General features: G+C 39.6%; 1 protein-coding gene across 3 annotated transcripts in view; it reads right to left on the reverse strand.

Moving 5' to 3' along the window:
* Positions 1-1,928: 1,928 nt before the first annotated feature.
* The window catches only part of pex5la (peroxisomal biogenesis factor 5-like a), an 81,033-nt gene continuing 67,506 nt past the window's right edge, over positions 1,929-15,455 (reverse strand). For all 3 annotated transcript variants that reach the window (XM_077583984.1, XM_077583983.1, XM_077583982.1), the window contains 7 exons: positions 15,335-15,451; positions 13,621-13,764; positions 10,979-11,049; positions 9,118-9,336; positions 7,134-7,299; positions 3,877-4,034; positions 1,929-2,436 (listed from right to left, as the gene is read on the reverse strand). In XM_077583984.1, the coding sequence (XP_077440110.1) occupies positions 2,235-2,436; positions 3,877-4,034; positions 7,134-7,299; positions 9,118-9,336; positions 10,979-11,049; positions 13,621-13,764; positions 15,335-15,451 (1,077 nt within the window). In that variant the 3' untranslated portion in view covers positions 1,929-2,234. The remainder of the gene's footprint in view (positions 2,437-3,876; positions 4,035-7,133; positions 7,300-9,117; positions 9,337-10,978; positions 11,050-13,620; positions 13,765-15,334; positions 15,452-15,455) is intronic.

Below are 15,455 nucleotides of genomic sequence, written 5' to 3' on the forward strand. Positions count from 1 at the left end.
ACCACTTCTTAGGGTGTTAGACTTTTCTGGATTCTTACACGCATGTTTTTTTACTATGTAAATATTTCCATTGTGAAAGGTTGTCAAGGTAGCACATTTTTCAATCCATCTGTGATGGTACCAAAACCTGAACTATACTCAACAAAAAAAATTTACGAGATGAACTAAAAGATCTAAAACTTCTTTCACATACACAATATCACCATTTCTCTCAAATATTGTTCACAAACCAGTCAAAATCTGTGATAGTGAGCACTTCTCCTTTGCCGAGATAATCCATCCGAATTTACACGTGTGCCATATCAAAATGCTGATTAGACACCATGATTGGTGCACAGGTGTGCCTTAGACCAGTGGTCCCCAACCTTTTTTTCACCACGGACCGGTTCATACATGTCCACAACTTTGGCGGACCGGCACCCCAGTGGGTTGGGGGGGTGCTCGGCTGATTAATAAAAGGCTACGACAACAGACGCAAGTCCACTACCATAACAAGGGTAACAAAACGCGACGGAGATAATTAGCATCTTGACATGTGTCAAGAGTCCGTCGTAAGCAGAGAGAATCTGGTCACTTTTCAAAATAAAATATTTTTAAGCACTCGGCTAATCAATTAACTGGAAGTACAGTAAGTTTTTTTTTATTCTTTCAACTGTGCGGCCCGACGCGGCCCGGTCCAAAGGTGCCCACGGCCTGGTACAGGTCCGCGGCCCGGTGGTTGAGGACCACTGCCCTTAGACCATAGGTGTCAAACTCCGGTCCTGGAGGGCCCTAGTCCTGCAGGTTTTGGATGTTTCCCTAACCCCAACACAGCTGATATATGATCAGCTCATCAGCAAGCTCTGCATAAGCCTGATAACGATCCTGCTGATTGGAATCAGCTTGAGTTGGAAGAGGGAAACCTACAAAACCTGCAGGACTGCGGCCCTCGAGGACCGGAGTTTGACACCTATGCCTTAGACTACCCACAGTAAAAGGACACTCTGAAAGGTGCAGTTTTGTTTTATTGGAGGAGGGAGGGTGGTCCTTGGGACTCAGAAAACCAGTCACTACTGGCTGTTTTTTTGTGGGTGGTGTCTAATCAAACCATCTTGTTATGGCACACCTGTGAGGTGGGATGGATTATCTCGGCAAAGGAGAAGTGCTCACTATCACAGATTTTGACTGGTTTGTGAAGGATATTTGAGAGAAATGGTGATATTGTGTATAATTTTTTAGATCTTTGAGATCATCTCATCAAAAATGGGAGTAAAAACAAAAGTGTTGCCTTTATATTTTTGTTGAGTGTACATTGCTTAGTGGAAACATTGGATGATGCCTGATGAGTCGACAGAAGCAAAAGTTTGAAGGGTTTAGGAGCTTGAAGTTCCCCCCCCCCCCCCTCTCTCCAAATGTGATGTTCAGCTGCAAGTTCTTAGAACCATGACATGACAAAGTGAACAAAGATTTAAAAAAAGAAAGAAAAAGAAAGTATAACTGAGATCCAGTCAGGTGAGGAAAAAGACAAAGGTGGCAGCAAATAAAAGAAAGCAAAACCAGTTTGGTAATATATAGGATGCAATGGCTTAGTGTTTTTGTGTCGCCATAAAAATAGTATCAATAAATGTTGTTGGCATGCTCTTGAGTAAGGCTTACACAACCTGGCTTGCACATTCCACTTGGATGGAGGAGGTTACTGGTTTGTCTCAAGTGCAAAAGGGAAACTTTTGAAAAGTCATGCGGGGGAGCATTATTCCAAGCCAGGAAGAGAAATGCCAACTTCAGGTTATATGGTGCAGTTGTTTTCATTTGCTGACTGAATCCACCCATGAGTCTTTCTGAGTAATGGAATAGGGAAAGCTTTGTTTTCCCAAAACCTCATCGGTTGTGTGCAAACAGCAAACTGTACATGACGTTCCCTCTGCGAGATCTCTCCCGGTTCAGCTCTGTTCCAATGAGTGAGCCAGTTTTTAATTGACGTATTCTCTAAGGCAACGCTCGTACAATCTTCGCCCGTCCTTGTGCTCTTCAGGGTACTTGCAAATTGCAGTGCAAATCCGTCACAAAGCAGTCACTTGGAAGAACCTGTCCTCAGATCTGCTCCAAGGTAATTGGGGTGGACGACGTGCATAAAAGGAAACAGAATTAATATCTCCTGTGTTACATCCAATGCATTCTGATGTGTCCACTTTGGGCTTTGGGCTACTGGCTAGAAGAAAGAGGAGGGAATGCAGTCGTCACTACCTTACCATTCCTCATATGTCTAAGTTAAAGGCTCTCATGAGAAGATCCAGGTCACCAATATTTGCGGCCTGGAAGAGTTCGGGCTGGTCCATCATGGACAAAGCTATCCTGAGAGCGGCCCAGATGTTTCCAGACATGACTTGGTGGGACTGCTGCCGACTCCGGCTTTTCCGTTGGAGGCTGAGGGCCGTCAGGAAGTTGCTGGCCGCCTCTCTGGGGAAACAAGTGTATTCACTGTGGTTTAATTGAGCTGCCACAAAACGAGAACATTTGATTCTCCAGGTCAAGTCAATTTTATTTGTATAGCACCTCATCATACAAATTCAAAATGATCTACAGAAGAAAAGAAAAAGACCATTTTGCAATTCAAAATCAACCAATATAACCTGAAAACAAACAGATCCGTTTTTTATCTAATATATATATATTTATATCTAAGTTCAGAGTTGAAAATAACACCTAGGTTTTTAACTTGTGAAGCATGAGGACATAGCGTTTTTAATTTAGGTTAACATTTTTCTCTACGAGTTTCAAGAACAATAACTAAAACTTCAGTTCTATCCTGGTGGAGCTCTAGGAAATTCTCTGTCATCCAAGATTTATTTCTAAAATATAGTTAATAAAAGAACATGAAGTGATCTCGGGTCATCAGGTGACGCAAAACCCGAGAACCCGATGAGGTTGAGGAGCATGCAGAAGAGCTTCCCTGAGATGCTTTCTGACAGTTTGGACAATAATTATTTGGCTATGCAAACTGTTTGTTGCAGGCAATGGGGCTGTTTTCATCCCAATTATGCCCCTTGCAGACCAAGGACGTCAAACGTCTTATGTCTTATGTCCTATCAGGTTGTTCTCAAGTCTGAGGTGTGTTAAGAGTGGCTTTGAGTGGATTTGTCCACTTGGGAAAGAACCATTGGGACGTATCAGGGAGTGTCTATTCTTCATTTTGGAGAGCTCAAGTGTGATCACATGAGATTTCCGCCTCAGAAGACTTCATTTCAAGATCGATGGTGGGACAGTAACTTTTAATGTGTGCGGTGCTCTCTACTGAGATTGTTGGCACACAATACGACCAAAATTGTTAAACACCATCTTTATCTGTGGGGTTTGTCACATACAAAATCTTTTAAGATTTGAAAAAATCCTTCTGTGTCTGTACTGGTCTCAGATAGTCTTGGAGTTGAAGATGATGGATGTGGAGGTCCTAGGCTGGTATAGTTAGCTGTACAGCCAAATTCTATGAAACACTTTTGGAGGTGGCATATGGAGAAATGAACTTTCAACTCACAGCTCCGGTTGGCATTCATACCAATCAGCATGTCAAACTTTGCAACATCAGTGGCCAAAAGATAAAACTGCACATATGAGAGTGGCCTTTTATTGTGAGCAGCCTAAAGCACACATGGACAATATTTGCAAGATTGCCGGCATTTGTTTTTATTGTTCTGGTGGGTTGGACCCCTCAGTGTGGTCACTTCTGAGTCTGTGAAGCGTTTTTAATAAGGACAAGGCAGATCAGTCGATGAGTGTGGTCACTTTTTATTAGTTCTGTCTGAGTTGTCTGGCAGGGATGATGACTCGCGTACGCTCCGAGGATTCAACTTTGTCTCACTCAACCCCCCTCCAAAAAAAAAAGCAATTGCACTCACTCACCTGTGTGCTCCGAGGTTAATGCAGCTGATTCCCAGGTTGTAGCGGGACCTGATAAATCCCGGCTGCAGCTCCAAAGCTCGCGTGTACGCCTCCACCGCCTCCTCGCTCCGGTCTCCGTTTGCCAGAGTGGCCCCTAGTCGGTTCCACAGCAAGTAATCCTGGGGTGAAATGGAAATATAGATCTTGTCAACGCTGAATTATCTGCTTTACAGCAAAACAAGCTCGATTTGGTGGTTTTTTTCCTGTGAAAAAGTGACAAAGCGTCAAGGTAGCGCCTTGCTAAACTAACAAGGGTAATTTAAGGAGAGCTCAGTTACATCACTCAGGGTGTCCTTGTGCTTGTTTGCCACCTGCAGGCGCATACACACACACACACATACACAAACGCACACAGAGGTCACGGTCTACGGCAGTACAGGGGCCCTTTATCTAAGGTTGAGCCTTGCAGTGGGGATATAATTATCTTCCTTTGTGTTCAGAGCTAGTTTTGCAGCAGGGGGGCAGATATTACCAAGTCAAATGTGGGAGGTTGGATTTAACAGTGAGTAATGTTCATGCCGACCTGGGACGTCAAGGGGGAGGACAGACGCTCATTTGCATCAAGGGGATGCAGAGACACCAATAAAGTTTGTGTATCCTCGTACATATTGATTTTTTGGGGGGGTTTTGTGTGAATGAGCGCTGATCTGCTCACATATTTTGCCTTGGGGCTTTCGATTGAAATTTCAGGATGAGCCCAAAATGCAGTGTAACCTTTACAGGGGAACTTAATTTGACCTTTCGTGAACTTTGAAATGTGGCCTTTGGAAGTCAACATTTGAGTGTTTATAAATGTACATTCCATATGTTGCTGTGACCTGCAGATGCGCCACACTGCGTCTATAATTGGCATCACTTCTCTGAGAGTTTGTACTTGCTTGAGGGCACACAAAACTTTGCCTTGGGAAGTCATGTGTGTGACGCAGTGTGGCGTGTTGATTTTCCATTGATCAAAGACACTGTCAGGCACAACTTGGTGTGTACTTAGCACTAAATATACTAATTGTAGCCTCCATTCGTCCACCTATCCATTTTGCTTACTCCAGCAATACTAACCCTCATGATTTCCTAGTAAATATAACTGAACTAACTTAGTGGGGCCGCCACAGTCAATATTGCCGCATGAAGATCATATTCATGTGTGCTTGATTCAGAATTTTACAATGTTGACATTTTAACACAACATAACACGATTTTCGGTGTGAATTATGCTGTTTTCAATGCATTGCTGACATCTTGACCTTTGTGTGAACGCATCGTTTTATCTTGCTATATGTGATGCATGTCTACAAGCTGAAAGGAACATGAACATGATTATAATAAAGCTCTCTTTATGGAGGCTTTTGTGTAAATAGTTCTTTTGAGTTTAAAGGTCAGCCAAACATCTGCCTCAGTGTTTGTGAGAGTCTCTCTGGAAATTTTCACTTTCAAAATGGAGATATTCAGCAATGGCACGTACGGCTTTATTTGCTTCTGCTCGCCACCATCACTTTGACACCGTGACATTTGAACTATATTCGAAAACTTTAAAGGTATTATATCTTGGTATTTTAAGCCCTTCCGCAGTTAACTGTAGGCATATAATGATTCAATCTCACTTTTGACACCATGGCGATGTTATTTTTTATGAAATATTAGGTATTTTGCTGGCTATAAAATAAAAATAAATAAAAATAAAAAAAATAAAAAAATAAAAAATAAAAATAAATAAATTAAACTAAATACCAAATAGCACATTTGCGTGACTGCAGATCGGGGTAGGTGTTCATTAAATGCATTTTTGAATAATGCTAAACATTACAAGTAACTTATGTGACAATACAAAAAGGACTATCATGAAGAACCCAAACGTACGGAAACAAAAATTATGACTTTGGTACAATAACTGTATGACGTACCTTGATACCAATACTGAAATCTATTAGATGGATGGTGTATATTCACACAAATGAATTTGTAAATACATTCAGATTGTTGTTTGTGTGTAAAATGAAGTCCCATCTAGTGGTGAACTAACTATTAATAAATAAAAAAAACGTAATTTCAGTAATATGCAAAAAATATGTTCTATCACGTGACATCAATGTAAAAATTTTTTTAAAACAATTTTTATTGACAAAAAAGGTTAAAGGATCTTTGTGCAGGTTCTCACTTTTTTTTTTACTCGTGACTGCCACCTCTGGCCCAAAGCGTAACTGCAGCATCTGTGTCAGGCTCATTCATGGTGCGTGTGCGAGTACGTGCACAATCTTAAAGTGATAGCCACAGTTGACAAATGAAGACATGACTTCAAATGAGGTAAGAAAAACTTTGCGCCTCCGAAAAGGGTCCACACACTCTATAAAGGGAAGATAAAAGCTGATAGATGCACTCAGAGTAAAACAGTCAGGGCTCTTCGTACTCATTGGTGGAGCATGCATGATGTAGAAAAAGCTTTAACATGACCTTTTTAAATGGCACAATGCACCTTTAAACCAATCATACCATCGTATCATCATATATTTTTTTTATTTTCAACGTACATTTTTTTATATATCGGTAATTGTAGCTCTAGTAATTGTTAATTATATTACATAGGTTGTGTCATGCCTTACAGGAGCCTGACATGTTTCGTCGCCATTTTTCTGCTACGGATACCCGAAGGAGAAGAACTTCGCAAACTAGTTGGCCTCTGGTGGTGCTTGCAGTTAGTGTCGGACCGAATGGCTCGACCGCTACTTACCATCCACAGCTGGAGCCTGCAGGTGGCCATGGCTGAGTCCTGTGATTTGGGCTCCTGCCCCTTGTCTCCCTCTGCTTTGCTCTCGATAGCTTTTGCTACTGCTAGTTTCTCCCGCTAGCTGCTCTTATTAGCCGCTCCAGCAATTTCTTGCTAGTTGCTCTTGTTAGACGCTCCAGCGAGTTCTTGTAAGCCACTCCCGCTCGCTGGGCTAGCTTACTCACCGCCGATCGCTCATTTGGCGGCGGGCTTGTGAAATGTGGTCTGTCTGAAGCAATGTAGTGTGCATGCTTCAAAATCGTTGAATTCTATTACTTCACCACTAGATGGCACTAAATCCCACACACTGCTCTTTAAGCGCGTCTGACAAATGTTCCTTCCCTACGAGTCATAACTAAAGAGTAATCCAAGCAGATCAATCACTTTAATTGCCTATCTACAGTCTGTGTAGTACATGTTTCTGTCTTTCCTCAAGCGAGTAAGTGAGTTGCTGCTATACCTCAGGTCGCACCGACAAGGCCGTGTTGAAAGCATCCACCGCTTTGTTGAACTCGCTGCTGAGGTTGTAAAGCACCCCGAGGCCCGTCTGCAAATCCGGGTCAACGGCGTCCGAGTTGTGCTGGACTGCTTCCAGGAAGAGTTCCTTGACCTCGGGTAACATGGAGCTGTGGACATGTTCACATGAGGATTAGGCCGACTCCACGCTGCTGAGTGACAGAGTGCTGTCCTTATTCAAAGAGAGGAAGACAACGAATGATCAGGTTTTTCCCATTGAAGGGCATTTGTTACCCATGAGGTCAGGCATTACAAATGCATGGAAGATGGGGGTAAAAGATAGAGTGGATAATTGCAGAGAGCAGTTAACCAGCAGGGTTAAAGGAGAGGGATGGAGTGAGCAGCAGAAAGAAGAGAATAGGGAAGATCCTGAATGGATTAGCGGGAACATCACAGTAATTGGGATGTACCTGTATCTCTTCACTTTGACTAGACGATTAATGATTTGATAGAGTGCTTCTTTTCCTCGGGAGAAGAATTAAGCCTTTTCTATCTGATGTTCAAAGCTTAAAACCTTCATTTTAAAAGCTTAAGATAGAAGCGTCTCTCCCTAAAGCAGGGATTGAGAGTGGTTTGGCGAAGAGGGCACGGTTGTCAAGATAGTGAAAGAACTCCAGCATCTGCCATAGTTCACAGAGCTCGGCTATGGTCTAGTGCAGGGGTGTCCAAGCTACGGCCTGGGGCCTATTTGTGGCCCGCCGTCCAATTTCTAGCGGCTCAGTATATCTAAAAAATAAATTTTGACCTGGCCTGCAACCCTATTGGGTGCAAATGTTGAAATTGTGGACGTGATGCAACACACGTGAACTACTAACAATAATAAATTACACTTACAGAGTTTTTCTAGATATGCAGAGAAACTATTTACAGCTAAAATGGGAACCAGATTTCTCTTTATAATGCCTCATGAATTACGATATTTCTGTTTCGGAAGATCCTCAAGTAAACACTGTTTTAAACATCTTATTACCAATTAGTCTTGTTTTGGATCTGAATGTGGTGGTCTGTTGAGGACAGGGGCGGATTCATTCTAGTTGAATACAGGGCTGTGGGCCACCTCAAAATCATGAAAAATTTAAATTTTTTGCCTTATCACCTTTAAAAAGATGGTAAAAATTAAAAAAAAATAAAAAAGACCAAAAATAACTGTAATACACAATTGCTTGATTGATTGGTTTTAGCTTGTTGAATAAAGTTAGACATTGACAAAGTGCTAAATGCATCATTCGATTTTCAGTAAAGTTTGGACACCCATGTTGTAGTGCAAATAGGGCTGCTCGGTTAGGAAAAAAATATTAATCACGGTTATTTTGGTAAATCACGATTAGGACGATAAATAAATAAAATTATTTGAAACACAATAATTATGTAAGTTCCTTTTGGCCGAAACAAAATTGTTTAAATTAGGTATTTTCAAATTTTAAAAAGGTGCACAGCCCTAAGTGCAAGGGTGTCAAGCTCATATTTGTCACGGGTCATTTTGCCATTGCTACTTCCCTCAAAGGGCCATAACAACAGTAAAGACAAATTATTATTAGTATTATTTATTACATATATGCATTATGCAACAAATTGATGGAGCACTACTTTTGAAATCAGAAGTCAAGGATAATTAATTGTTTAATTGTTCAAGTTACTGTAAAAAATAAATAATTAAAAAAATATATATATATTTTTTTTTTACAGATTTTAGCTATGATCATTGAAGTTGAAACATGATTAGCTTTTGCGGGCCACATAAAATGAAATGGCGGCCACATCTGGCCCTCGGACCTTGAGTTTGACAATTGTAGTGCTTTGACACGCTTAATGTCAGATGTCTGAGTTAAACACATGATAAATATATGATTTGACAACACTTCTGTTGGTCATCTTTACTTGAGTAACAAAGATTGAAAGAAAAATGTAGCCACCATTTTGTTGAATACCTTTCATGCCTGCCGATGTTGGCTGCATGGGACATCCTGCGCTGGGAGTTTGGGGATCCCACGAGATGTTTTTTACCCTTCAGGAGGTGTTTGTATTTGGGATTGTGTCGCAGCCAGCGGAGCAGAGCCTCGCAGGCGTCGTAACGCATGCCCGTGTTGGTCAGGCTCACCGCCAAAGCCATGAGGGCCGGGAGGTTGTTGGGGTGGAGTTCCAAACACCTGAATGAAGGATTACATTCTGTGTTTAATGTCCTTGGATTAGCGTGCTTGGAAAGTGTTGTTGTTGTTGAGTTGTTTTGGATGAATGTGGTGGATTAGTTTAAAAAGTAAGAGAGGGGCCAAAAATAAAGATTTAGCAAGATAAACTCATGTGCCAAACTCTTAATCTCTGTTAATCTCAAAGTAAATTATTTCACCCCTGTGTATTGGAGGTGAGGGTTACATAAAGTTAAAGTCAGGACACTTAAATCCCCTACACACAAATGATCCATCTTCTTTTTCATAATAAATGCAGACACAAATGCAATAGCTTTGAAGTCCTGAACAAATGTTGTGTTTTCTTTTAATTGACACTAGACACAAACAGAATAATTCTAGGACGCGTACCATCCAAAGTGTTGCCAGTGTGGCTCCAACAGGACCAAAGCCAGGTAAAATATCTAATCTCACTTCATACCAAAACATTGTGCACACAGATGGCAGTTACATAACAAAAACACAATGTGGGCTCAAGCACCTCATATTTGACTGGTAACTGTTTGCAAGATTAACTCTCAAGTACAGTAATCACATTTTACTTGGAAAAGCAATGATTTATTTTTGTGTGCATTCAAATGGCATGGAAAAGTCTAAACTGAATGAAAGACTTGTAGTCTCTTTTTGATTACAAAAGTTTCAAACTGACAATGTGGAGTAAACACTTTGACTGTCAAATAAATATGTACGAAGGTACTTGCGTATTTGAAAATAGATTTTAACGTGCTTGTAGGCTAAATGCTAAAATCTTATGATTTTTTTCCCATAATGCCATGGGGTATTGACATTGACATTTTTTTTTAGCATTTGGCCAACATTATGCTAATATTGTTGAAAATGAATTAAACACTGTTTATTCATATTTTTTATGATTTATTATGACATCTGCAATGCATGATGTCCATTGGTCATTTTTCCCATAATGCCACAAGGTATGGGCATGTGAACGTATTTGAATACATTTAAACTTATTTTGAAATATGTTCGAACGTATTTGCCAGTCAAATTTTTTTACTCCGCATTGGCGGCCGCACACTTCTGTAGATTTCTGTAGACCGCGTAAGAGCAAATGTTTACAAATGCGTTTAAGTGTATTTGCAAGTATGTTTGAACCAATTTACAAATATGTTCAAACGTATTGAAATACATTTAAATGTTATTTGCAAATACATTCAAACATATTTTGCCAGTCAAAATTGTTTCCTCGACTTTTGAGTTACACGCTTTACCGTAGATTTCTGTGGACCACATAAGAGCAATTTTAATTTCTGCATACAAAACTGTGGTCTACACATTGCTCGATCATAGAGGTCACCTTTTAAAATTTACAATTAGTTGGGTAACAGGAAAAAACAAAGTCATTTCTTGGATACATTGCTTCAATTGAAAGCATTTGGCCTTTTCATTTTGTTTTAAAGTCACTTTCCCCCTCCCACTCCTTTAATAATATTCCAAAACCTCGTTTGTACCAATAAAGCCTTTCCAGACGACTTGATGATGTTGATATTAATATAACGCCACTGACAGTTTATATGCGCCCCTTTTACACTGCCTGCTTTTTCCCGTATGTCGTTTGAGTTATCAGATGCATCGTTTATTTATTTACCTCTGGAGAGAGACAATTGCTGCCTGCTCATTCTCATTTTCGGCCTGGGTGGTCCCCAGCACTTGCCAAGCCTGCAGAGAAGCAATAAGGAGGCTGTGTGAGGAGAAGTCGGACATCAGTGCTTTCATTCTATCTCCATCTCAATACAATACAATATACAGTCAAAAGGGGATTCGGGATCGAGTGTTTTGGCCACAACAAATCTCTCCTCTTGTCATTATTTGGACCGATTCTGTTTTCTACTACAGGATCGAAGCAAGTAAACTAAAGGATGTTAGATTTCTTAAGAAAAGTAGTACATACAGTATATGCAATAACACAATGCAGCCATCAAGCCATCTATTTTCTATAACGTCCTCATGCGACTAGCCGGTGAGCTGCCCCAACAACTTTAGTTAAATACAAAATAAATTCTATATGTGCAATACAGCAACTTTCCCAAATAAGCACTAGAGGGCAGAGTGACTAATTTTAAATCCATATTAAATTGAGATTATAAAAGCGCTTCTGTGTTTTGTCTCTGTAAAACCTCATGTTAAAACCAGTTAATGCTAAAGCTAATCTCTGTGTGTGTGTGTCTTTTTTTGTGGTCCCGCTCTCTTAAATAAGGGGAGAAATAATTTCTCAGAGGTCTTCGGAGTGAGGCAACGAGCCACTAAGCGCCCCAGGTGGAATTTTGGAATCGTATTAGTTCCATACACAGAGGGATTATCCTTTCCCTGTAAAAATTGGCACATTTCTGTATTTTCCCGGGGATACCAAAAGCACTTTATGCGAAGGCTTTAGGCTTTGCTCTTTCAACCTGCAAAGAGGTCACTCCTGACTAAGAAGAGAAAAGAGGGAATAAAATAAAATGAGCGAAGATTCATCTCACTGGTCAAATGGAAATTCTCATCGAGAGTACGAGAAAGTTGGGCCTTTTTGTTACAGTAAACAATTCAAGAAGGCGGAAGGAATTCGAGGCAATCAGCGTACAGCTTGTGTCCTCTGAGGACAAAATCTGCCTCGCACACCTGGCGGGCACTGAGGCATTCTTTCTCTATGGTTTCTCTCAGCATGAGTTGGCTAAGATGGAGGTTTTTGTTCGCACTTGCCACAGTCAAGTTGACCTGTGCAATCACAGAGTTAGCACATCCATGCATCTCAAGTTCTGTTGCGGTGGCGCCTTGATTATAGGCAGTTTACATCGAACCGGTTCTAACAATATAAGCGGTTCAGAAAATGGATGGATGGGAAAAAACAAACAGATTGATGTTGGTCATTAATTTACACTGTGGTAATCAGAAGCCTCAAAACTTTCAAAAAGTAGAGCTGGATTTCATGTGTTTCTGATTTGCAGTCTCTCTTTTTTGGTGGAGGGGGTCTTCTGCTTTTTTATTTATGTATGACAAAAATGCTGATTTAGATACGGACGTAATAAATGCAAATGTGCAAAATATGTACTCTTAATATATTTCATTTTTCACAATACATTTCTCAATGCATGCATAAAAAACTATTATCGTAACCCAACAACAAAGGATTAGAAGAAAACAACAAAATAACCACATACTGTGATTTTTTTTTTCCCAACACAAAGGTATCTCGCATGAAAAATACCGTTCAAGGATGGCACAAAACTGCCGAAGAGAAAACCAACATTAACTCATTCACTGCCATTGACAGCTATAGACATCAAAAATTCATTTAAACTATTTCTATTAGTTTAACTTTTTTTCATTTTTGTTAACAAGAGTATGAAAACCTAGAATTTTTTTTTTGTACATTTAGAACAGATATTAAATTTGTGATTAATCGTGAGTTAACTCGGGAAGTAATTACGATTACAAATTGTAATCGCCTGATGCCCCTAATTTTTCATAATCTTTTATTATTTTTTTAAAAACATAAATATATATCTTTTAAAATTTTAAAATAAGAAAATATTATAAAAAATTAGGGGCGTCAGGCGATTACAATTTTGAATCGTAATTAATCGCATGACTTCACTAGTTAACTCACGATTAATCACAAATTTTATATCTATTTATTCTAGCTTTTCATAGTCTTGTTATCAAAAGTGGGAAAAAATGTTAAACTAATAGAAATAGTTAAAATGAATTTTTGACGTCTATAGCCGTCAATGGCAGTGTATGAGTTAAATGTATTTTGTGCGTCTTTTTTTAATATATTTTTTAAATCAACTCACTCAAAATGTTAATATTATTGAGGTACTATGTTCGTCCTGCACATCATTCCAAATTCGTTTTTTTATTTTTATTTTTATTTTTAGGCCTAACTCATCTCGGAGTATAGGGAATGCCATCTAGTGGTGAATTTGCATATTCAAAGATTATTATTATTTATTATTTTTACATTTTTTCCCCAATATATATATATATATATATATTAAGATGAGCCCGCACATTCCCGACATTTGATAGGCATTTGGCTTCTTCTACTTTTTGAGAAAATCTTTGAATACACCTTTAATTGAATCTGATATTGTTTATTGCAAACCAGATTAATGTAAAAAAATACATGGGACGTAGATCAAATCACAATCGTAATATACATGTAAATAAATTGCAATTTGGTTATTTTTCAAAATTGTTCAGCCCTAGTGTGTGCATGTGTGCGTGCACTTTAATTAATGCATTCACCTCTGAATCGTGAGGGTCCTGTAAAACAGCTGCTTCCAGCATAAGCACCGCATTTGGCAAGTCTCCTTCTCGAGACTTCTTCTGCCCCTCTTCAAACGCATTAGGCAAGTCCTTATAGGGATTATCTGTGTGGAAGTAGTAACCCTGTCAGCAAAAACAAAAACAACAACAGAAAACAAGTTCAGTGGTGACGTCAGTGCCCCTCGGATGCAAAGCTGTGGCAAGGAATCGATCGTTAGCACATCACATAAACCCTGGACTGGGCTCCCTGGGGTTTTCCCCGTTCTCTTTAAATGTTAAACTTTGAATTTTCAAACTGTGATTACCCTGGTGTGTTTACGGCCGCCTCTGAGCAAGATGACTTTGAAAGAACTTGCTCTGCGCTGGGATCAATCGGAAGGCACGCAAGTCTGCTCTCTTAAGACTTCCTGGTACAGGAAGGTCAGCTCATGTGTGATGAGCTCTGCCGACAAACATATTCGCCTGTATGGTTAATACTATATGCCGTTAGATCCTCAGTTGGCCGCCATATGAAATCTTTTTCCAACATAAAGCATAATAATTGGATTGACGAACACGTCAACATTCAGGCGTATAGTTTTCTATGCATGAATAATATGCTCTTTCCCCTCCATATTTATTTATTACTTTTTTCCTTACTATCCTCATCTTTCATTACTGATTGTAAAAATTCAAAGGCTTCTACTGCCTCGTAGTTAGGCATGTAGCATCCATTTTGACTTCAGTTTAATGTAGCAAATATGATTTCCTTGCCATGCAAAGGGCTGCGCAATATTCCAAAGGACAGCAAGAGGTGATGTTTACAAATTATGCAGCCCTGCTCTGTAGCTGTTTTTTTCCCCCTTCTTTTCTGTCTGTTTCTGTCTGAAGCTGCAAGGCTCAAATGTTCAGTTGTGGGAGGAAGAAAGCACACACAGGTCAAAAAGGATTTATACGGAATGATTTGAAAAGAAGATGAGGAAATGCATGCGTAGATAATTTTTTCACACTTTTTTTTTTTTTTACATGAATACGTTCCCATGTATTTCTCTTCAAACGGAAACAGTTATAAGATAACTGGTGCTTTCAATTTCTGCAAACCAATATAAAGATATTAGGTCACTGGATGACTTGAAAGTTGTTCAAATTTAAAAAAAAAAAAGAGATGAAAATAAAAGTAATCCCCTCAAACCTTGAACTAAACAGCAGAGGTGGGCATAGTCATTGACTGGAATTGATGATTGATGGAAGTGCCCACCTTTTGCCGTGTGTTTCAGCTTCAGCACTTTCAGCAAATGCTTCATAATGCGAAGCCTCACAAAAATACACTGATCGAGAAGGGCCGTGTGTATTCACCGCGATTGACAGAAGTAATGCTGCTTCACTCGGTGCGCGGTCTGTGCATTTTTTCAAGGCTTCGACTATATCAAGCATTCGCTGAAAGTGCTGAAGCTTTGAAGTTTTTGGGATTTGTTGATTATTTTGGTAAAAATATTCCACTTTTAGGCGAATAATCATTTGTACTGTATATCAATTATTCATTCACTTTTATATAATAGCAACCGGTGGTATTTTCAGCTTCAAATCAAGGCCTATCCATGGCAACAAAATGTAGTATTTCCTACTGTTATTGATATGAAACATACATAAATTTAATGCAGTTGGAGCCTCCCGTAAAATATGTGTTGTGAATGCAAATCAAGACAATATTGACCTTCTCATGAGGAGAGACCGTGGAGGGAATCTGGGATTGCTCATTCTCCGTCAGCCAGTTTCGCCGAGCCAGTTCCTCCCACTCTGCCTGCATCTTATCCCAGAATTCTGTATCCGACTAC

Source organism: Vanacampus margaritifer, chromosome 13 (genome assembly GCF_051991255.1).
Source record: "Vanacampus margaritifer isolate UIUO_Vmar chromosome 13, RoL_Vmar_1.0, whole genome shotgun sequence".
NCBI lineage: Eukaryota > Metazoa > Chordata > Actinopteri > Syngnathiformes > Syngnathidae > Vanacampus > Vanacampus margaritifer.